The 22,537-nt window shown below is 37.6% G+C and overlaps 1 protein-coding gene across 2 annotated transcripts in view; it reads left to right on the forward strand.

The window, feature by feature from the left end:
- LOC104145966 (adhesion G protein-coupled receptor A3) overlaps positions 1 to 22,537 on the forward strand; it is a 281,143-nt gene that overhangs the window by 226,425 nt on the left and 32,181 nt on the right. For both annotated transcript variants that reach the window (XM_068949979.1, XM_068949980.1), the window contains exons 15-17: positions 9,284 to 9,411; positions 10,539 to 10,662; positions 19,349 to 19,494. In XM_068949979.1, coding sequence (XP_068806080.1) covers positions 9,284 to 9,411; positions 10,539 to 10,662; positions 19,349 to 19,494 — 398 coding nt within the window. The remainder of the gene's footprint in view (positions 1 to 9,283; positions 9,412 to 10,538; positions 10,663 to 19,348; positions 19,495 to 22,537) is intronic.

The raw sequence follows: 22,537 nt of genomic DNA on the forward strand, positions 1-22,537 counted from the left end.
GTATATGCTCTTTTTATGTGTACCCATACCATTCTTACCTGTCAGTAAATGACCTTTCTTCTTCTGTAATATGGAATACGAGACAGCCTTAAAGAAAGTAAGTTATTTAACTGCTAGTAAGTGAATAAACCTGGTCAGTTCTAATATCCGGAAACAGGCCTAATCAAAAATGACATTAAGTTCAGTCTTACAAGTGAAAGTTCCATCCAGGAATGATCAGTATATAGTGGTCATAAATTATAAGCCAGAGTTTAAAAATGTATACTCCTGTGTGCTTTTACATCAGTACATCTCAGAGGCTGGTCTGCTTTTGTTCCTGCCCTGCACTGTGTTGATCATACTAATTAGTTGCAGGCATACCGCAATGTTGAATCATTTAATAAATGGAGAGGAATAGCATGTTGTGCTTTTTTAAACAGGGACACTGTTGTCCTTGTTGATCTTGTAGGAGTTTTCGTTTGCGTACCGATGCCGATAGCCCTTTTTGCTAAATTGCTGCTCGTGAAGAAAAATATTTCTGTGCAGTGCTAAGCCGTCAGCCGGCTTTGATCTGCTCGCAGTCACGCTTGCAGTTCACGTTGCAGCTATTTAACTGTCCTGCTTAGCAGAAAGTTACCTTCGTGAGAGCAAAAAGATTATCCGTGCAGTAGTGACACGCGTTACTGTTCAGGGCATAAAGGAAAGGAAACAAAAAAATCCTGAAGTTTCCAACCGATAGCGGTGAGAAAATGTTTGCACCATTAAAAATACTGATTATAAACCAGTTGCAAAAAGATCAGCCATATGTGTACGCTTCATGCCGGATGGATCCTAAACGCAGGTGCAGGAGGGCACTGTAGATGCTGCTTGTGTACATCACTGAAACGTTTATAGTTGAGTAAATACTGTGCTGTGTGTGCGGGTGAGGGACAGCAAAGCCAGGCGGCAGGAATTGCGAGGACGTGTGCAGAGAATACCAAGCTGCTGCTGTCAGATGGAGCCCAGATGGCAGCCAATCGTGGCGCGCGGCTCTGACACCCACGAGTTAAATGCGGATATTATCGGCCACTTCGTAAGAACTGATTTCCCTCAGAGTTGCTTCACCGTTTTGCCGCTCGTGCCAGCCTCCTTCGGGATTTAAGAGCCGTTCCCAAGATTTGATAGCATCAAACATACCTCATCTTTTTACAGCTTCTATAAGTTCCCGTTTCCCCCCCCCACCCCCGGCCTTTGTTTCCCCAAATATGAAACATAATTTCGCTTTGAGGATGTTTTTCTAAATTTACTAAAGGAAGCACCTGTTGGCTTTGCAGGGGCCACACCCAAAATGGCTTCCTCCTCCCCCGGCCCTCCGGGCTCGGCCGGCTCTTCCTAAACTTTGTTAGTTATTAAACGTTAACTAATCTCGTTTGCAGACAACCAATTCCATGCTTTGGTTTTGTCTGCAGAAACCATATGCTGACATAAGGGCTACAGTTTGTTTTTAGTTTTGCAAAACTGAATGCAGGTTTTTCTCTGATCAAAGGCAGCTGATTGGGTTTTCCACAGCCCTGAAGGCAACTGAGGCTCCTTGTACTGCAGGTTTTGTATCTGCTTTAGGTCTTGTGTTTGTTTTGTTATGGGAAATCGGCTTTGCTTTTTTTCCTGGGTGCGTCTGTCATTTTTATCTGTGCAAGAAGAAAATCTTAGGTTCACCCTTGCTTCGTTGTTGCTACAGTAGCAAGAGCGCTAATGTGGTATGTTCCTTAGCTCATGCTTCGCTCCCACTGTAAGAAAAGAGATGCCTGACCATAAGTTGTTATAATACATACATACAAATATGCCTGCGGGCAGCTGGCTTTCTAAAGAGCTCCTGGAAAACTTGTGTAGCTTCGTTATGTGCATCTGTTCTCCTACAAATGAGTACATTATTTGTTAATGGGTGTTTTGTGCCATAATGTCATGGAGTTACTTTGATTTGGATTACCCTTTTCTGGGCATACCGTAAAGGAAAAAAATTTCATTGTTCTGCCTAGCTGTTACGTTATAATATGGGCAATCTGAAGTTCCTGTGTGTCTCTGCTGATGCATTTTAAAATACTAACAAAGTGACAGTAAATTCAAAATAGTTAGCAGTAGCTAATAGGTAGCCAGTGGAATTAGATGCAATGACATGATAAATGTTAATTTTTTTAAATCTGTATAATATAATCAAATACATTAAACCATGAAAATTCATAATTGATTATTATGTTGTGGAGTAATAGCCATAAACTGAAGTAATAGCTGTAAGCTGAAGTGCAGCAATAAAGCAGGAGTGAACTTGAAGGTTCACGTCGCTCCCAGAATGAGAGCTGTATATCCAGCTACGGCACAAGATGAAGGAGAAGCCTCAATTAATCCAGCTGTCCCTTGTATGGCTAGTACAGCACATCTTCTGATTCATTGTTGCTGTTCATCGTCTTTTTTTTAGTATTAACGACACCAAGTTCACTGAACTATTTTTATACAAGTTGTTTCTGCCCATGAACCATAAAAGGGTTAAAGTAAAGGTTGCACAGAGTCCCTTTTTAGAAAGGCAGTAATCAAGGATTTATCAACTGCAATTAATAATTGATGAGCATGCTTCAAGTAAGAAGATTCATGTTAAGCCATTTCTTTTCTGTCAGTGACAGTTGTTAAAGCGATGTCAATGAGAAAGAGCACAGTTTGGACATTGAGTTGGGAAGGAGATATAAGGGGGAGTGTTACACTCTCACACTGCTCTAAGTTGGACAAGTGGGTCAAGTAAAAGAGTTTCAGACGTAAGAGCATAACATAGCATTTCCTTCTCCTGATCAGCTGTTGAACGGTAGGCCCCAGGGGTGAGAGCAAATGCTATGAACTAAAGCTCCTGAGTTATTTTCCTGCATTTAGCTTCATTTACTGTGTGTTTAAACCAGGCTCCTGCCTCTACTTTCCCACTGTTACCTATAGGTGGAAGAGAGAGAGTCACACTCCAGTTTCTTCTAGAAGTGGCCAAAGCCCTCTGAGGTCTTGAACTACAAACCTCTGCAATATGGTGTTTTGATTTAGAGTGACAGTACAACTCTGTCCTGAAGCTCTGGTGTATCTAGTTAACCAATATTTGGTGTATAAATACAATGCATTTATGCTCTTCTGTGAAATGAGCTAAATATTCATATTTTAATTCTTCAAGATGATGCTTCTGTGTGTTGTGACCAGTGTAGTGGCCTCTAGCTACTACTCAAAGTGTACCTCTTCAGAAGATAACAATATCTAATAGCAACATCTAAAACTTGCATTAAATTTCAAAATTTGATAAATATGTTTTGACATATGTTGTCCTTTGTTCTTACTTTCCTGTTTCTTAGAACAGAGTGGCGATGCAATAGTGATGGATATTACCGTAATTGTGTTCGACACATGCTTTTCCCCCTCAGACTCTATTGTCTAGTAATTTCCTGAAAATAAGCAAATAAACACAGGTGAAATTCTTAAATTTGTCTATGTATGCTAATTCTCAATTAACAGAAAATGGATTGATAAACCTTGCTGTCCTTTTTTTATATAACCTTGAAGATAGATCATGCAAACTTGAAATCATAAACAACTCCTTTCCTATTTTTGTCACAGTTCAGTGCATCTCATTATTCAAAACAATGTAGATGATTTTTTTTTTTCTTGTGAATGTAAGGAGTCATTCTTTGAGAAAGTATCATACAGTCAGTGGCTAGTTATTTGAGATAATTAGGGCAGAGGAGACTGAGCTGACGAAACAACAAATCTGAAACTTTTCTGGAAACAAACCTTGGAAAAATCTATGCGAGTGAGACATTGAGGAGAGGAAAGACAGTAGTAATGGGTCACGCTAAATGACTTAGAGGGTTCTTCTTCTATAGTTTTACCAGCATTCCCTGAACCTTTCACCTCTTCCCAAGATGGAGAGATCACAGTACCACAAAAGCTACTTTTTCAGTATTTTCAATGTGACCAGAGTGAAGTGCAGAACTACTGAGGCCTGTTCAGGATATTTAGTTCTGAAAACAGATAGTCACTTAAACTTCCCTAACTCAGGGCTTCTCCAAAAAAACTATCTGTCTAAACCTTTTGAAACTAATTCATGAATCAAGGAAACATTACAGAAACATTATTTAGAAGGTTGACATAATTATGGTATTTGATATTTCATTCATAGAGAACACAGGGTTTTCTCATAGCAGACTGGAAAAGTGGTTCAGTACTTTCAAAAATCAGCCTATAAAGAGATAGGTATAAGAGTGAACTTTTTCAAAGTTTTTTTGTTTATAAACACCTTGTCTTTACACCTAGAAATTAGGCCTTAGCAAAGTATGAGCACCAAAGACTAAGAACATGAATGTTGAAGCCTAGCCACTGACTAAACAAGGAAGGTACAAGCCCGTCTGGTGTACTGGGACCAGTGAAATTCTCTGGAAGCATTAACTTTGATGCTTGTGCATGCACAGAGATGCTTCTCGGTGTGAAGAGTTAGGGTTCTAATCTCTGCCATCATGCAGAGACCTGATCAAGAGGCACATACTCTTCACCTAAGTCTCTAGGCGGTGTGTGCTGCTCACGTAACAGAGAATGGTTAGCACGTATGCACAGTGTTGAGTCCAGCTACCCAGCAAAGATTGCTTCTATTTTAGAATATTCCTGATGGTGCCTATCTTTTGTATAAAGCCTTGAGTTAGAGTACTTATATGAGAAAGCGAAATCTGTCTTTCATTCCCTTCTCCTTCTATTATATTTATATTATTCAGTTATACAATGTATAGTATTTATTCAATTCGCTATGTAAAGTGCATAAACTGGCTTGGCACTGAGGACCAAAATCCGGGTTCATCTGCCTCCAAATACCCAAACTTCTTAAGAAATCAAGCTCTTTCTTCCTGTATGGCTTAATGGATCTTGCATTCTTGGTGATGCATCTTCAGCAGATCCAGACTATGAAGGAGCTCAATAAAACATGCAGTCTCCTGGGAGACAGAAGACCTGTCAAAGTCAAAGACCTGTAACCTACATCTCCAGCTGCCTTACTGTCTTGGTGGCCTCTGCTGGATTTCCTCCCTTTGTGAATGTCTTTCTTGTACTGAAGTGCCCAAAACTGGACACAGCACTCAAGATTTGGTCTCGCAAGTGCTGAATGGAAGGGAATAATCACTTCTCTCAACTTGCTGCCTGAGCTCTTGCTAATATAGCCCAGTATGTGGCTAGCTTTACATGCCACAAGGGCGCACTGCTTACTTGCTTTCAATTTGTTTTCCCCCAGGACCTCCTGATCCTTTCCTGCAAAGCTTCTTTCAGCCAGTTGTCTCCCAGCCTGTACTACTGCAGGTGTTGTTATGTCCCAGAGGCAGGAAAATGTATTTGCCTTGACTGAGCTTCCTGAGATTCCTGTCAGCCTATTCCTCCAGCCTGTTGAGATCCCGCCAAATAGCAGCCCTGCCCTCCAGCATATCAAGTGCTCCACTCGATTTGCATTGCAGTGTTTTTGGCTCTCCATTGCCATATGGAAACTCATTGCAAAGTTTCCATATTCTGGTACTCCTACACATCCTAATAGAGCTTGGTACCTAATTTTTAAGTCGTATGTTGCCTAAGTAGGAGGAATCTATAAATGTGAATAGAAATCTAAATCTTACCATAGCTCACTGTTCAAATGCACTTGTGTTTCTAAGTCTCTGTGACACTTGGATATTGCTTCCTTGAGGAACACAATTTCAGTTGTCCTGCTTTGAACATAGAAATCAATTAGAGTATACTTTCTAAAGTTGTAGTATTATAAGCAGTATATTAAAAATAAATGTTTAATCGGCTAATATAAGTATATGAATAACAAAAATGTACAACATGAATGAGACTGTCCTTTTTAGCCTCTAGGATTTAGTGAAATATACCAAGATTTAGTACTAGTCCGCTGTATCTTCCCTTCAGTTATGTCAGTATTTGCTATTAGGTATCTCAGGGCTGCCTTCGATATGTAATTCATCTATATACTTCTTTGTACTTTCATATTGACTTCTAAGTCATCAATATAGATGTATCAGTTTTAGGTGAGTTTTGGAATGAAGTCTCAAGTAAAGTGAAACAGTCCCACTTACACTGTAATATTTTTATAATTCCCATGGTTGGATGAAACAGCTGATAAAATGTCTTTTCTGTCGCTAATTTACATCACTAGTTTCTTCACTGCTTTATATCCTATGGTGCCCTTTACACCTGAGAGAGGCTGGTTTCATGTCTTCTAATAAGGGTAGATGAATGACAGTTTCTCACTAGACAACATTTTACTGGCCTTGTAGTTGCAGGCTGCCGTTCCTTTGTAATGTTACAAGTCTTGTGTATGTTCATTTTCTTGCTGAAAATTCCTTCTCACTTTAATTTTTGTCGTCTTTTGAATCTCCTTCAGGAAATAAAATCAAAAACACTTTATATAAATGTAACGTACATTTATGCTGCTTTGCATACAACGTGGGGAAAAAAAAGCTTTATTTTCTGCATGCCGTGTTCCCCAGAGGATTGCTCAGGGGATGTTGACAGATCAATAAATTTTAATTATCATTAAAAAGAAGACAAGATACATTTATTATGTATCTGTAATGAAATCAGTTTTCAATACACAAAAGTCTTAAAAAGGATATTCTACATTGGTAATGATACATTATGGTACCCTTCCTTAAAAATTTTACCACTTATTTACTGTACAAGATTGGAAATGAGATGATAAAATATGAATACTTTTAAATGCAATTAGTTTTAAGATGCTGATTGTTCCTGATTCTTCTGCAGGCAAAATGACTGTAATGGTGTAGAGCATATGGCATTTGCTTTTATATAAGTGTTCAAACATACAGTGATTGGTCAATCCCTGCATTCACACTATTAAAAGCTAATTCTTTGTGCATTACATGGTGCCATCTCAAGTAAAGTCACTTTCATGTGTTGTTACATAAATGCATTGCTTCAGTATCTATCTGTTTCCTTTCTCATGATTCTGTTAACGTTCAGTCATCTTCCCAGAAATACCCAAAACATTTATATCTTTGAATAACTGCGTTGTTACTATATCAGTTATGGTTACAATTTTCTTAATATGCAGAAATGAAACAAGTATATACATAAAAGTGTAACAACGGGTACTATTCATTTACCAAAATACGACTATGTCAGTAAGACCTAGAAGTAAATATTTCATCGTTTTCAGCAGAATATTTCTATTTAAATAGTCCAGTATTTACATTGCTTGTCTAGTAATATAGTACTTGAGCTACAATTGTACTGAACATTTTTGATAAAGAAAAGTCTGGGCCTCAAGAAATTCAATCTCTGGAACAATTAATAGGGACATAATGCAAATAAACATATAGGAGAAAAGCTGGCTAACAAAAGGGTATTAGAGTAGAGGTTATCTGGGTGCACAGTTCTTTAGCCTGTAGACTTCTAAAGAATTTTGTGAATTGAGTATAACTTGAATGTATGTTAATTCACAACCAAAAAATCAAGGGAAAGCCTCAAGCGAATAGGTCTATAGGATTAAAAAGCTACCAGTTGAAAAGGCAGAGTCTTCTTCCTGTTCTCTGTCAGTGGTGACTGAGGGAAGAATAGGGAGAGACGTTGGCAGAGAGTGACAATACCTCTGTGACTGAATTTGAGTCATGGTGAACTGGGCTGGGCGGGGAGAGGGCATGTGGGACAAGCAGTGACTGAGCAGATTTAGCTGAGTCTTTTGAACTGAGGGACACACACAAGCTGAGGAAATACTTGAAGGGAAATGAGATATGATATATATTTCCCATCTTGTTTGTATGTTGCTTCTTGGGTTTTGCTTATGTGTGTCGCAAGCTGCTCTCTTTTAGGACTTAATGTTAATATGTATGTCTGAAGAGACTGCGTATAGTACAATCACTCTTAGGAACTGTAAAGCTGCTAGGAAGAAAAAATAATAACTACTAGGGTAGGTATTGCTTGTAAAAAGGACCCTTCTGTAAGGTAAACTGAAGTGTTGTCCACTGATTTGGTAATTGCATATACTCATGAACGTTAGCTGCTGATACATGAACAAGTACAAATGCATAAATACCGGTGCTGGAAATCAGCTCTCTGCATGCAAATGTGATTAAAAAAAAGTATTAGCGTTACAGTCCCAATCTCCAAGAGGAGATCAGCTTCTGTCTTTCACCCCCGTAAAAGGATGCACTGAATCTTCTTCCCTGGAAAGCTAAAACTGACACATAAAAAGAAAAGCTTTTAAATGTCTGTCAGTACTTTTAGTGTTAAACTTAGAGTTTGTCAAATTGTCACATTAAGCACTTTTTCAGGTTGGTTGGTTGGTTTGTTTTTTCTGTTTTGGGATATGTGTTTATCTCTGTGTGCCTCGTTAGTGCCACTGCATGTGGAAACTGGCACGCGGATAATACTTTGCGTGTGCTCCGGTGGCGGTTTATGTGTCTAATTTGTAGTGTTTGCAGAAATGTAGTGACACAAACACATGTGGCTTAGTGAACTTCTAATGCTTAGTTTAATTCAGATAGTTGGAAGACTTATTGTTTTCCATAACAGGCTACTTCTGCTTTCCATCCTTCCCACCTGCAGATTTAGCTTGCCTGTGACTCCTTGTTTTTATGTGATGTCTTATTCCCAGGTGAGATCCAATAAGTTAGAATGGGAATTGGTGGTTAATTTTGTAGACATACTCCTTTTTCATCATTGTGGTTCTTTAGTTTGTTGTAAAACTACTTTTGAAATGACATAGATAGTCATGTATGTGCAACTACGTATGAAGGCCAGTGGGCCAGAGGACATACATCAGCTCAGAATGGTATTTAAAGTGGGAGCCAATCAGTTGATATTTTAGGTGCATTCTCATGGCTTTTGCTTTTTTAAGTGGTTCTTCTGAAGTCGTATATATGCCATTTAGAGACCTTTGTAGTAATTTGATATTTTATACTTAATATCCTGGTAGAATACGTGCATAAAGTTCATGTTATCAGAAGGAACAGATATTGCTAATGCCTGCAAGATGTAATCTTCTGTGGTTTTTTTTTTCCCCAGACTTTTTCTTTTGATTAGGATTTGTCTGCTTGTACAAAAAGGTTAATTTCTCTCTTGCAAAGTGTATGAAGATGAGGAAAGAGCAGTCTGATGTCATTTTAAATTCATGAACTATATCTACATAAAAAGTTCATCATCTTATTTTCCCGCTCGTGAGAGGGAACAGCTAGAAATGACAGGACATATTGAAATGAAGTCTCAGAGTTTCACACATGCCTAACGATGTTAAATCATTTTGCTTTCTCCATAGGATTTTAAGACAGTGCTGTCTTTCCCCCAGTACCCAGGGGAGTTTCTGCACCCTGTGGTATATGCGTGTACTGCAGTTATGTTATTGTGCCTGTTTGCGTCCATTATCACCTACATTGTCCATCACAGGTAAGAATTCAATTTTAAAGCACATGGCCAGCATTATGCTGAAGTACTCTGATTTTGCTGTCCCTTACTGTACTTTACACAGTACTTTAAATGATCTTTACTGTTGGATAGTAATATCAGTATTATAATTTAGACCAGAGAAATCATAAAAAGTTTATGTCAAAAATAAAAATAGAATAAAGATTTACACAAAATTACCTTCTGGGAGTGATGAAGAAAATGGGACTTTCCAGTCAAAAAACATACCAATACAAGTTCTTCTAAGCAAAGAATTTACTGTAATATGTCACTCCACTAAGGAAAAAAAGTCCAGTCCCATATGAATTCATCTTTAATTGTACAAAGAAATCCAACATTTTTAAAATGGAAAGCATAAAACATTATAATAGCTTTGTTCCCAAGCTGTACCTTCCCTGAGATGTATGTCTAAATGGTGTGCATACTGGTCCTAAAACTTCCAGCTTGGCAGTTCAGGATAAATCTCTTCACTGTAAAACCATGAGCACTATTGAATTAGTGTGTGGTGGGCTCCAAACAAGCAGCAGCACCTTGGACAGATACGCTAGCGGTGTTGGTGTCTGAGCGCAAGTTTGGCTCAAAGATTTGGCAGCTATCATTGGATGAAACAGATTTTCTTGAACTGTTAAATCTACTTTATTTTAGAAAATTTGTATTTTCCTTTATATAAAAGATTGATATTAATGTCATTTTAACTACATACTTTTGTTAAAAGACTATTAGCAATTTAAAAGAGTAGGAATATATTGTCCTGTAGAAGCTGCTAAATATTAATCAAATGAACTTAATGCAATGCCTTCTGATCATCTGCTTCCTTTTAATCCTTCAGAAATGTCTTGTTACAGTTCTGCTTATCTGAAACTATTCAATAGGCTTTTTGCTTGTATTACTCTTCATTAGAGGCTTCATTGGAAAGCCCCTTCAAATCAGTAGACTTTTTTTTTTCCTCCTCTCCTATTGACTTCAATGCTTTATAAATCAGACTCTGTTCTACAGGTAAATGGTTATGTAGGTATTTCAGAATCACCGAATTCAGTTCTATCATGTTAAATATTTTTCCAAAGTATAATTTTCATAATAGATATATTTTTGATGTTATTTTTCAACAGCACAATCCGAATTAGTAGAAAAGGATGGCACATGCTTCTCAACTTTTGTTTCCATACTGCTCTTACTTTTGCTGTTTTTGCTGGTGGAATCAATCGCGTTAAATACCCAATTATATGTCAAGGTGTAAGTATCTGCCTTACTTATTCTTATTAAAACAATGAAAACCTGAAGCTGTATCTTTTAACATAAGGTTGATAGTTCTCTTTCTAATCATACGTCGTTCCTGAGTCTTAACACAGATGGTCTTCAGAACAAGTAATCGTTACAAGCACGGCTTTTAAAGGCCGGCATTGAGAGACGGGAACTTCTGTGTTCATTATTTGGCTGTGCCCTGAGTTTCTATGAGAGGCTGGCCAATTCATCAGCTTCTCTGCAGCTCAGATTTCCTTATACAAAACAAACTTAAAACTGTAATATTTCTCTATTCTACAAGATTGTTGAAAAGTATTGTTCATGAATGTTTGCAATGTCCTCTCTGATCTTTGGATGGAATATGTAGAACTAAAATTACTGCTGCTGTTTGTTAATATATTACTAGACCACATTTGCCTGAGGGTGGCTCTGGATTCACTGGGTGTTCATTAAACCTCTACTTGGCTAGCTTGCTGTTTATAGTACAGTTATGTCCTTTAATTACAACTCAAGCTAAGGAGCAGACCACAGTGCATTTGTGCTTTATGTACTCCTATTTTTAGAGGCTGGACTATTTACCTTCTCTCATTCCATCCTTTCCAGGGGTGTCATGCCCTGAGATGCACAGATAGAGCATGCTCTGAATACGGGGGATGAGTCTATGCAGTACATGAAGAGAGTTATTTCAGTCACCCTCCACGAAGCCTGATGAGGGCCTATTGCAATGTTTGCCTCTAATATTTCTTCCTCCTGGATTCTGTACACATCTCCACATCTCACGAATGATGTTGACATTTACGTGTAGTAAAGCTTTTTATTTAGCCAACGCTCTCCTAGATGTTTGGTCTGTCACTAGTCCGGTTCTAATAACTGGCTTGAATGGATATAAATAGAAAGCGTCACTAAACAGTGGCAGAGCTACAGCTCCCTTACTCCTCGGCTTCAGGGCATTCTTGCTCTTTTTTGCACCTGATAAGTATGCTCTACAGTTTCAGAAAGGCTTCATTAAGCAGAAACATCTGTGACTGCAGTAATTGTCACCAACTATTATCCAAGATATATATTTTCCCTTTCTGAAACCTAAATTTTTAAAAACTAGCACGTGTATCTTCTCTTTCTCCTATGTACAGAGGAACTGACTCTGCCTACTGCTGTCACAGTTTCCTGTCTAATTCAGAAATGAAGAGCATCATGGGGTTTGAGCTTTCAAGAAAATAAAAATATTCCCCATAATAAATCCTTGCTGAGACCAGTGCTTTTGTTAGCTAAATTATGAGTTATTCTCTTGGCTTGGGACAATGTCCGTTCTTTGAATTTAAAAAAATATCATTAGTGCATTATATTACTTCCATTATTAGTAAGAAGAGTCATAACATTAATCTTCCAAGCACTCATGCCACTTCTCAGCAAGCTTCCTGAAAACTGCCGCATGTAAATTGCCCTTCTGTTTTTGTGTGCAAATTTTCTTCTTACAGTTTTTAGATTCTCTTACCTATTTCAGGTAAACATGTAGCTGAGATACAATGTCCCACCTGAACAGATACCAGGAATAATAAACAGCAAGCTACACGCCTTACTTGGAATGATTTCTATCTAAGAAAAGGAAGCAAAAAACAAAATTGGGCACTTTTTATTTATAAATGTGTTGTATTGTAAGCTCATGAAATTTTAAAGGAATAAACTGTTGTTTCATAGCTATTGCTAGATGCAAATATAGATAATACTGTACCTATACTTACTGCAGTGTAATCTTCAGGCTTTGTGAGATCTTAAATATAGTTCAGTTTAAAAACTGCTAGAATATTTTGGGTCTTCTCAGCAAGCTAATGAAGATGTTTAAGGCTATTCTTTCTGAAATATTACCTTGTACTTCTATAGTCCTGTCATTAGAAAAGCTTTAGATAGATTAAAAAATGTGCCTCAGAATGCTCCTGTGAGTTATTACTACTATACTGATTGCATAGGGAGGTAACTTGTTTATACAGGGGAAACTAGGAGAAAGTGACATTCAAAAGAAAAAAGGAAGGTGTATTGACTTCAACTACTGTTCCATGTTCTAGAAAACATATCCCTATTAGAATTAATTTTTAAAAAAGGAATATATGTTGCTATGATAGGCAACATGCAACTTATAATAACATTTTAAGCCTATCCCTTTTATTTTTCATGTTTTACTTAGCTTAGTATAAATGCAAGTACTTCTGTAGCATAACTAGTGTAAGTTACTGAGCTGCTTTCCCATAAGATCCTTTGAAAGGCTTTTGTATATGCACGTGCATGATCATCAGGAAATAGCACCTGTAGATCCTGTAAGCATCTATATTGTTTTATGTGCAAAGTTTAGGTGTGTTCATTACATGGTATTAATTTAAATTGACACAATTTTCCACTAAATTATTCCGAGATATATATCTTACAATATCCAGTGAATTGCATTGTAATAAATCTGTGCGTTTCAGCAGATTGAAATATCATTTACCATTGTCTTTATCTGCAGTTTGCAAGTGAGGGTAGCAGATTAGGTTGTAGGGCAGCCATGGCCATGTAATTACATGATCACAAATGACCATCTGTTGTTACAATCATTGTCTCATTATTTACTTTGCAGATTACATGGTAACAATGCAGTATTAATAGTGATAATGAAAAATTGATGGAGATAAATGAGTTATTAATAATCTGTTATGAGTAATACATAAGCTACATGAATATCTTCATAAAATGCATTATCAGCGACAGCTGTTTGGTGCTACAATATGGAGCCAGATCCTGAGCTGCTGAGAAATACGCACAGTTAGAGAAAATGAATAGATCCACACACCTATGCCTTCTATTCACTTTCATAAAGGCATTTATTTGCCTGACACCATGCCTCATCAACAGACAATATCATCAGCAGTTAAGATATAGGAAGGAAAACAGGGCACACAAGGCACAGAAACACTCCTTGGATTCCTAGGAGAAGGTGCCTGATGGAATTGGGGAGGGCAGACTGACACAGCAGTCCAGATAATCTAAGATAGGATTCCTCTAGCTGAACAAATTTCCTCTCCCAGAACATTGTATCCCCAACACAGACCCTTCTTTACCTACTTCCTTACTGACAATAATGTTTTAAAAATGTGTGTGGGTCCCAGTGCCTGTCTCCTCTTGTGATAACCCTTAGAGGATTACTGCTAAAGTAAATACCTGTGAATTAACCTTTAAGGTGCCAAACCTAGGAGGAAGAGAAATCAGATCTTCTGAAATTTTCCTGAGGAGCTCATGTATTTGAATATTTCCCATAGCCTTTCTAAGCAGTGGTGGAGTGCACAGTGCTCCTTTCCTCCTACCATAGTGAGTATAGCCATTCTTTAAATCACTCAGCCCAATGAAAGGTACTTACACAGCTGTTGTGGGCTCCTGTGTCCCTCAAGCATAAGCTTTGTCTCTTTTTCTTTAAGTTTTGGAAATAAGCTAGTATTAGTCTTTAAGAATACACTTGTGAAAATATTATTGCTTCAAGTAGCATTGAAGTATTAGTTATATTCCGTTTGTAACGCTGTTAGTGTGGCTGTAGCACAAGTATCTTTTTATCTGTTACAGTTCATAACAAAGCTTCGCTCCTGCAGCAATGTGATTTGCACTTGTGGTTTCCTGAGTGCGTAGTGGAAGATTCCACGTGCAAGCATTTTCTGTTATAAGAGCTGAAACATAGCGCCAAAGCCAGTGAACCTCTACCTTGCTTACTGTAATTACCTCTAAAACTTTTGCATAAATTTCACTGCCACATCCTTGCCTAATAGACAGAGGGTTCTTTTCCCTTCCTAATTAAGCAAAAAGGGTGACTGTAAAATAACTTCAGTTGGATCACCTCCCCCTTCTAAATAAGGTGTCCTAGGCTTATTTTAAGCAGCAAGAATTAATGCTATGGAAATAGACCCAATTTTCTATGATAGATAACTGGAAGAACCTTCGTATCTCCTTGAAGGCAAAGTAATTGAACTAAGAAATGTGTTTTCACAGATAGTAAGATATTTATTTTTGTCTGGAATCTCACAATCGAAAACTACCTTTTAAACTTGCATATCTATTTCAGAGAAGATTTTGTATAGACTGTCTCGCTTGACTGTTTCCCATGTGCTCTTGTTATTTGTAAAGAAATGTGTGCTGGCCTTGAAGATCTTTCTGCTATTTCACAGATTTCCTGTGTGAATGAGGTATATATCCACAGACTGTTTGAGATGTACCCACAAATCTGATTGAGTGTCACTGAGCCCTGGCTGCTGGTGTGGAATCCAAAGCTTTGAGTTTGTGCCAGAATCCTTCAGACAAGACCAAGGATGTGTTAGGAACAGCAGAACGGGGTTAATCAGAGCCAGCGCGTTACACAGGAGTGACCCAGGAGATGATATTGTCAACCCCTTGCATCTCCGTGAGTTAGGCTCTCAGATTATTTCCTTCTGAGGGCAGGTGGAGGCTCATTCTTTTCACGTGAGGAATGAGAAGAAGGGAGACATGACTGTAGTCGGAGACATCGGTTATGTACCCTCAGTTTGAAAGATTTCAGTGTCATCACTCCTCCTTTCCAGGACAGCATCATAGCCATTGGCTATGGCTTCTAGGGGATGAAATGGTCACTGTTGTAGCAGAGGAAGAAAAGGCATAGGAGCGTAAGATGCAGGAGACAGAAGAGTTATGGAGCAAGACAATATCATAATTTTTTATTCTAGTAGCCAGTCGCTCACTGGTATGAGACTTGATCACATCTCTAAGATATGTTTATCTATACAGTTTATCAAATTAAAGCTTGCCTATAAGATTTGTCAAAGCTCCAATCTCAAATCTTTCTCTTTCCTGGTACGTGTCATACATGAAGCTGTCTTGCTTGTGAACTCTTTTCTACCAAGCATTAAATCTTCAGCAGGAAAGGTGAAGCCTGTTCCAGACTAGCCAGTAGCCTGGCAGTTAGAATACTGCACTTGGAAGGCAGAAATGTGGATGTGAATCCTGTTAAACTAAGGCGGTCCTAGAATTAGGAGCCATATCTATCATATATATCAAAAATATAATAGAGGAGGAAAAGAGCCATTCTTTGCACTGTAGCTATGCTTTTTTGAAATAGTGGGGTAAAACTAATGTGTTTTGATGAAATTTGCCGGTCAGAACTTCTCAAGAGATATGTAGAAGAATGTTCTCTAATGGCTTTTGGGAGCTCTTTGGTGAGGTAGGTGCTGAACTGATCAGCTCTGCTTCAGCTCTGCTGAAGAGCAGAACTAGACATACATGCAAGCAAGGCTTTAGGTGGATAGAAACTTTCTTAACAGCAACCTGCAACCACTAGAGACTTTGCACACTATTGAGTTAGATGGGCACGCTAAAGATTGTCTTCCTGGTCTCCGGGAGCTGCTTTGTGCATCTCGGCTTCTTGCTTTAAATTTTCTGCCTATGAAGTGAGCATGGGGCTGTTCTAAGGCTACATAAGATTATGAAATACTCACGTAGTGGTACTGAAGACCACACAGAAATTCCTGAATCCCTTCATTTCATTGAAAAGAAATATTTCCTCTGCAGGTTTAATGGTTTCATGAGAATGTCAGAGCATATCCATACCCTCCTTTAAATAGAACTAACTGAGAAAGGACAGTCTTATCTGAAACACGCATACAATTGAAGAAAAAAAAAAGAAATGAAAATCTAGGGGAAAACAAAGATATTTGCGTGCAGGTTAAAGCTGTTCAAGAGCGCTTCATGTGCCAAAATGTTAGGTAGCCTTACATAAATGTGTATTCTGGTCATTACCATGGCAACTGCAACATGGTGTGGAACTTATGTTACCTCTAAGGTACTGAAATTTATTGAAAGAGTACATACAAAGAGCATCTTCTTACTGTAGAAAAGCATAATCTTATTTTCAGTAGGCTAGTACAAAGATAAGAGTCCTAAAAACACAGGACACCAAAAATGACTTTAAGGGAACAAGGAAATCTGCACTGTAATAATTGCAGACATTAAACAGCTTTAAGTGCAATACTGTCTTCAATGCGTATGTCCTGACTGTTCTTTCTGTAACATTTGACCTGTTAGTGGAAAACTTTCTTATGAATAAGCATCATCACTTTGTTCTGCGTGAAAAACAGGGCCCTTCCCACACACATTTATGTGTGATGACATACCTTGTGGTGAAGGTAAGCTACACTGACGGTGAAAATAGGTTTTAAGTGAATGTTTGGATGTTTAATTTGTATCTATTCATTTAACCTTAACATAGGCACAAATCCAGTAACAAAATGTTACTGATCATTACAGATAAACTCATACCCACCCAAGATCTTGAGTGCATAAACCTAAAGCGTTTGTTTGCTAGCAGAGCTAAGTGACAGTTTACTGAACAGAGCTACCTTGGTCCTGTTCCCCCCTCTGCTGAGCCTTCTCTTCCGTGCCACCGAGCTGGTAACTCATGTTTCATGCATCGGGCTTGGACATCTTCTTAGCTTAAGTGAGTAAGGATGAGGCTGTCCCACTGAAGGAGACATGGCGCATGCACCTTCCACCAGCTGCAGCCGCTCCGTGGCACAGCTGATGTCTGTGTGGGGAAAGAAGAGGCAGGGAGCAGAGCCCACCACTTCGAAACACTGCATTCTCAAGACTAGATATGACGAGCGTTTCTTTACCAATGAAAATACAGATAAGACCAAAAATTCTACTCCAGGAAGCTTTTCCTTTGTGACGGGAAGCGAGAAACATCGTCATCACCACTTAGAGAAAAGGGTACCCTTTCCTTGGGATTTTAGTGTAAGAGCTTAGTGCACCCTTCCCAATTCCACATTTTTTGTGTCGTATTGCTTTATCTCCAGACTGTCACCATTGTTCTTCAAATCTGTCAGTCGTCAGGAGGTCCTGTAGCATCAAGTTATATCCTCTTTTGCCTCAAGAAAGAAATGCGAATAATTTTTTTTTTTTCTGAAAGAGCGAAACATACTGCTGAGGAGTTATTACAGAAAGAAACAGGTCGCATTTCTCTCCCTTTTCCATGTTTCCTTGAGATGTCCATATATCAGAAGGAACTTAGTTGCTGAAAGACATGTTTTCATCACGTTGCGAGGAAAAGTAGTGTGACTAAGGAATGACATAGCAATGATATTGTCAATTCAGTTCAGTTGCCTCCTTGAGGCAACCAAATCACAAGAATTTTTCCAGCTTTTCCTCCTGGTTCCTGCCTCCTCCTTTTTTTTCCCCTTTCTCCTTCCGTCCCCCTTCTTCCCTCCCTGCTTTTTCCCTCCCCCCACCCCCACTTCACAGTCATATTCACTGTGTCCCTACAGAAATGCTGCAAGCTGCACATGAAATAAGCCCAGACAGCACTAGCTACTGAGCTGGCAACGTCTGCCAGCTGATGGTACAAAGTTGTCTCATTCTCTTATTTCTGCTTCTTTTACCTCAAGCGACAACAACTATGAAGGCTTTATTCTCCCTGGTCTAATGTGGCAGACGAGTCCCAGAGAAAATTACAAAAGGCTTGCTGTTTGATGATATTTGCTGCTATATTCAAGTTTTGTGCTATATGACTAAGTATAAACAAAATTCTTGGATTGTTTCCTTTAGCCATCAATTATGTTGTTTTAACTTGAGCAAAAATGGAACACTGGTTCAAAGAAATCATTATAATAGATTTGCGTTAGCTTTATTCAGCAATTTTCTGTATTTCTTGAACATTTACATGCTTTCCAATTAGAGCAATATTTTACTTGTCACTGCAAAATGTCAGGTTATTGCTTCAAAGGTAACCTCATTTTATATAATCAGATGGAGACTTAGCTAATGTAATAAAGCATTGGAGATTGGATAAAATTCCAATTACTGTTTCCATAGTAATGCGTAACAATTTCTAGCATAACATAGATGTTATTATATTAGTGGTGTTTGTATTTTATTTTACTTTTTAATGATATACACACCAGTCTCTTGGAGACATCATGATAATAACACTATTGAGAGTTTGCATTACCTTTTGATGGAGGACACTGAGATCTGTCATTTAATTTTTAAAATCGTATGGCCAAGTTTATAAATCCCTTAAAATGTATCTGAAAATAATCTTTTTTTTTTTTTTTAAGGCAGCTAGCACTGATCCCAAACAAATAATTGGTCATGAAAAGAAGTGATTCTTGCCTATATGCAGATGAGAAGGAACTACAATAGTATATTCCAGTACATATTGCTGAAAAATGAAAGAGGATAATAACATAATAGCAAACAAAAATGCTGTCCTTTAATTATTTGTTAAACTGTGTTGTTTACAACACGATAAGCAATATGTATCTGGTTTTGTACTAACAAAACTTACAACACAAATCAAGCATCGCATCACTTTAAATCCAGGTGTAGAAAGTTGTCGCTAATCAGGTTCTTAGAAAACAAATGTTTTGTAGTCTTGATTTCATAACGTGCCATTTGGTATCGCAGACAGTAGCTAAAGTAGATTAAATAGCAGATGCCATCTGCTTTTTTAAAGTATTTTCATTCCCTTGCATTTATTAGAAATAACCAGAGAGATGTAAAAAGTTGATGCAGTTACAAATTCAGTTACTTTAAAAAAAATCCATTTGCTTGTAGATTTATGTAATAAAAGTATTCTAGAAGGGCTTGCTTTACTGATCCATTTATTGACATGTTTAACTGTCCTCTCTTGTTTTAGGTTGGCATAGTATTGCATTATTCTACACTCTCTACCATGCTATGGATTGGAGTAACTGCAAGGAATATTTATAAGCAAGTCACAAAAAAACCTCAGCCATGCCAAAACAGTGACCAGCCTTCTTATCCAAAGCAACCACTACTCAGGTATGGAATATTAGCTATATATTTTTTGAGTATTCCTAGAACATCTAAATTTTAAACAAATTTTTACTTTTACTGATGTATTCTTTATTTTTACAACCTATCATAGGATCTGTAAGGCGCTGAGTCCTTTAGAGTTATATAAAAATCTAAATATTTATTGTATGCTAATAATTAATTTTACTCAGAAGATGAAAATATGCAGAGTTGGTATAAGCTAAGTTGAGATACCGTCATCTGAATAAGAGCAGCTCAAGTGTTCCTGTTGGTTTCCTATGGAGGAAAAAAGCTGGCTTGCTTCTGGCTTAAGGCATTATTTAATCATCAGAAACTACCCTATGATGACTTTCCCTTTACCCTTACCCTGTCTCCTATAAATCTTGCCCATACTTGTATTGATTGCCTAGTAACCTGATAGTGACCTTCCTCATCCCACACCAGAAATCTAATGCTATTACCAGAGAGACTGAAAGTCTGGGCTCCCTATCAGCTTTCTGGATGGAGTAGACGAACGAACATGTCACTGTCAGTGTGGCAGGTGCAACAGAGTAAGAATTTCAATCAGGCCTATGAAATTTGTAACTTCAAGCTGAAATACTCAGTCCTCAGAGGAAAAAAAAAAAAAAGTTACAGCAAACTAGGATTTCCTCCCAAGGACACGAGAAGTGGGATTCATCTTTCTTAACTTCAGCAATCTAACATTAGGTACTGGCCAGAGATATCTAGTGTCCCTCTATAGATTTTGGAGAGAGACTGAGACAGAGAGCAACTTCCAGAGGGAAACTCATCCTGTCTGTCTTGAGTGTTTGTGGGAGGCCAGGATAAATTGTCTTCTGGAGATGCCTGCCTCTCCTCACTGATCACAGAAAAACCTGGATGGACAATTTGGGCTAAACACCTCGGTTTTATGTAGTGAAAGACAAGAAGGGTGAATTCTGTTCTTTATGACTTTGCTGAAAAATCCTGATTAGTGTACTTTTGTCAAGAAACTTTAGTTTCTTGAAAAAATGTGTATTAAGTAGCACTTGAGGATGGCTGCGTGAGCCTGTTGCAACTTGTTAAAACTCTATAGAAATAGGAACTCTGCTTTGCTGTCCAGGCTTTGTTAAGTGAAATATTTATTCACGTAAGTTCTCTGCTTTTTAGAACATTTTCTTTCCAGAGATTAAATTGATTAAAGTTCACATAAAATTTGTATAGTGAAGAGAAGAGGGTCATACTGAACATTAGCCTTGTGTTAGATGTAAGCAGGAGGAAGTGTTTTCACTGAGAGAGCCTGACTTTGCTAATCCATGATTTACTGTACCATTCTTCACCGATGTGAGTTTCACTCATTCAGTTACTAGCGCATGGAAAAATGAATAATTGCCAATTTTCAAACGCTGCAGTATGGCTATTAAGGGAGAAAATTGTTTCAAGTTACATAGACCTAGCATAGTATATGTTCTTCAAATTCAAATCTTGTTAGAGTTGGAAAACAACAGACAATTGGGTTACAGAAAAGATTACTCTAATTAGAATCCTTGTTGTACCAGTCGTGTTGAGGTTCTCAGCCAGTGAAAATAAATAGCAGATATTTTAAGCTTAGTAATAGAAATGATAAACCTACTTTTAGCTGTAAAAGAACATGAATATAATTGTTTTAATAGCTAATTCTAGAGTTATTTTTCTCACTCAAGGCACCATACATCCTAGAGACACAGCCACTGAAATGTGTAATGTGATTCCATAGCGGTTAGCAGTAGCTTCAAAGTAGTAAGGATCAATTTCATTTCATGTAGAAAATGGGCATAGTATGTGGAAAATTAAAAATCGCTTTAAGCAAGAAAATGCCAAACTCATAATTAGTAATTATTGTTCCTTTAGAGGGATAATGATCATTTTTATGGTCATTTTAACTTTCCTGGATTTGATAAAGTTAAAATCAGAATTAATCTGTACCATAAGATTTCCATAAATTCAATTTAAGATGCTTATATTTCAGTTCACTCATGTACTGTAGTACAGTGTGGTATCTAAAAGCTGATGCCAGGCTTTGTACCTATTGTGCCTCAGGTACATAAAGGATAGCATCACAGTTTTGCTGGGTCTGGGTCAAGTGGGGTGGGAGGCTGTTAATTTTTTTTCTCCATTTTGACACCAATAGATAACAATATTAAGCTTATTCAAATAGAGTTAAGCTGTTTTACATGTCAGGACTATCAGTTCTAAGTATATAACATGGTCTGCAAAGACAGTTTTTTAAACAGGATATAGTTTATCAGTAATTTGTGTTTATAGACCTAGTCTGAGTTATTTTCAGTTTTTGTTGAACACAGATACATGAATGTGTTTGAGAAGAATTGCACACTTTGCTGTTCTCCTTCGGTCTTTTCTGGTAATGAATATATAGGATAGGCTAGGTTTGTAGTACACCTATGAACGTTTTTCTGTTCCTCTTATGTACATTTGCTGTATGAGACATAAGGGTATCTTTTGTGAGTCACTAAGAGGAAACTACTGCCAAAAACCAATACATAAATCTATGGAATGGAATTTACCAAAAATTTTTAAAAATCTCTTATCATATTTTTTCAAGGAGCTTGGTCCACTTTTAAAGTAGTAAAAATAAATACACAAATATCTAAAAGAAGACCTGGCCTGCAGGTAGAAAAGAGCACTTGCTTATGCAGTTGCTTCAGTTTCTCTGCCTTGCCATTTGCCTATTCATTTGCAGAAGTAAAATAAATGGTGAATAGTTGATCTTTTCCTCCTCGTTTTCTTTGAGCTGTGGCAAAATGTTTTCAATTATGTAAAATCATGGTTCGCTATTAGTTTTCTGTTGATTCTAGATTCAGTGATCAAACCTGAAATCTTTTTACAATGCAAAGGACATCATTATATACATACTACTCTGCTATAATTACTGAAACCTATTCTCCATAGCAATATAATTTTGAATATTGTCTCTTTTTGTACATTAGTCAAGAATTATAGAGTTAAAGCTCTCAGGGCCTACCACTTTGATGAATGAAACTATTACAATTCTGGCACTTCCACCAAATGT

The sequence above is a fragment of the Struthio camelus genome, chromosome 7 (genome assembly GCF_040807025.1).
Source record: "Struthio camelus isolate bStrCam1 chromosome 7, bStrCam1.hap1, whole genome shotgun sequence".
NCBI lineage: Eukaryota > Metazoa > Chordata > Aves > Struthioniformes > Struthionidae > Struthio > Struthio camelus.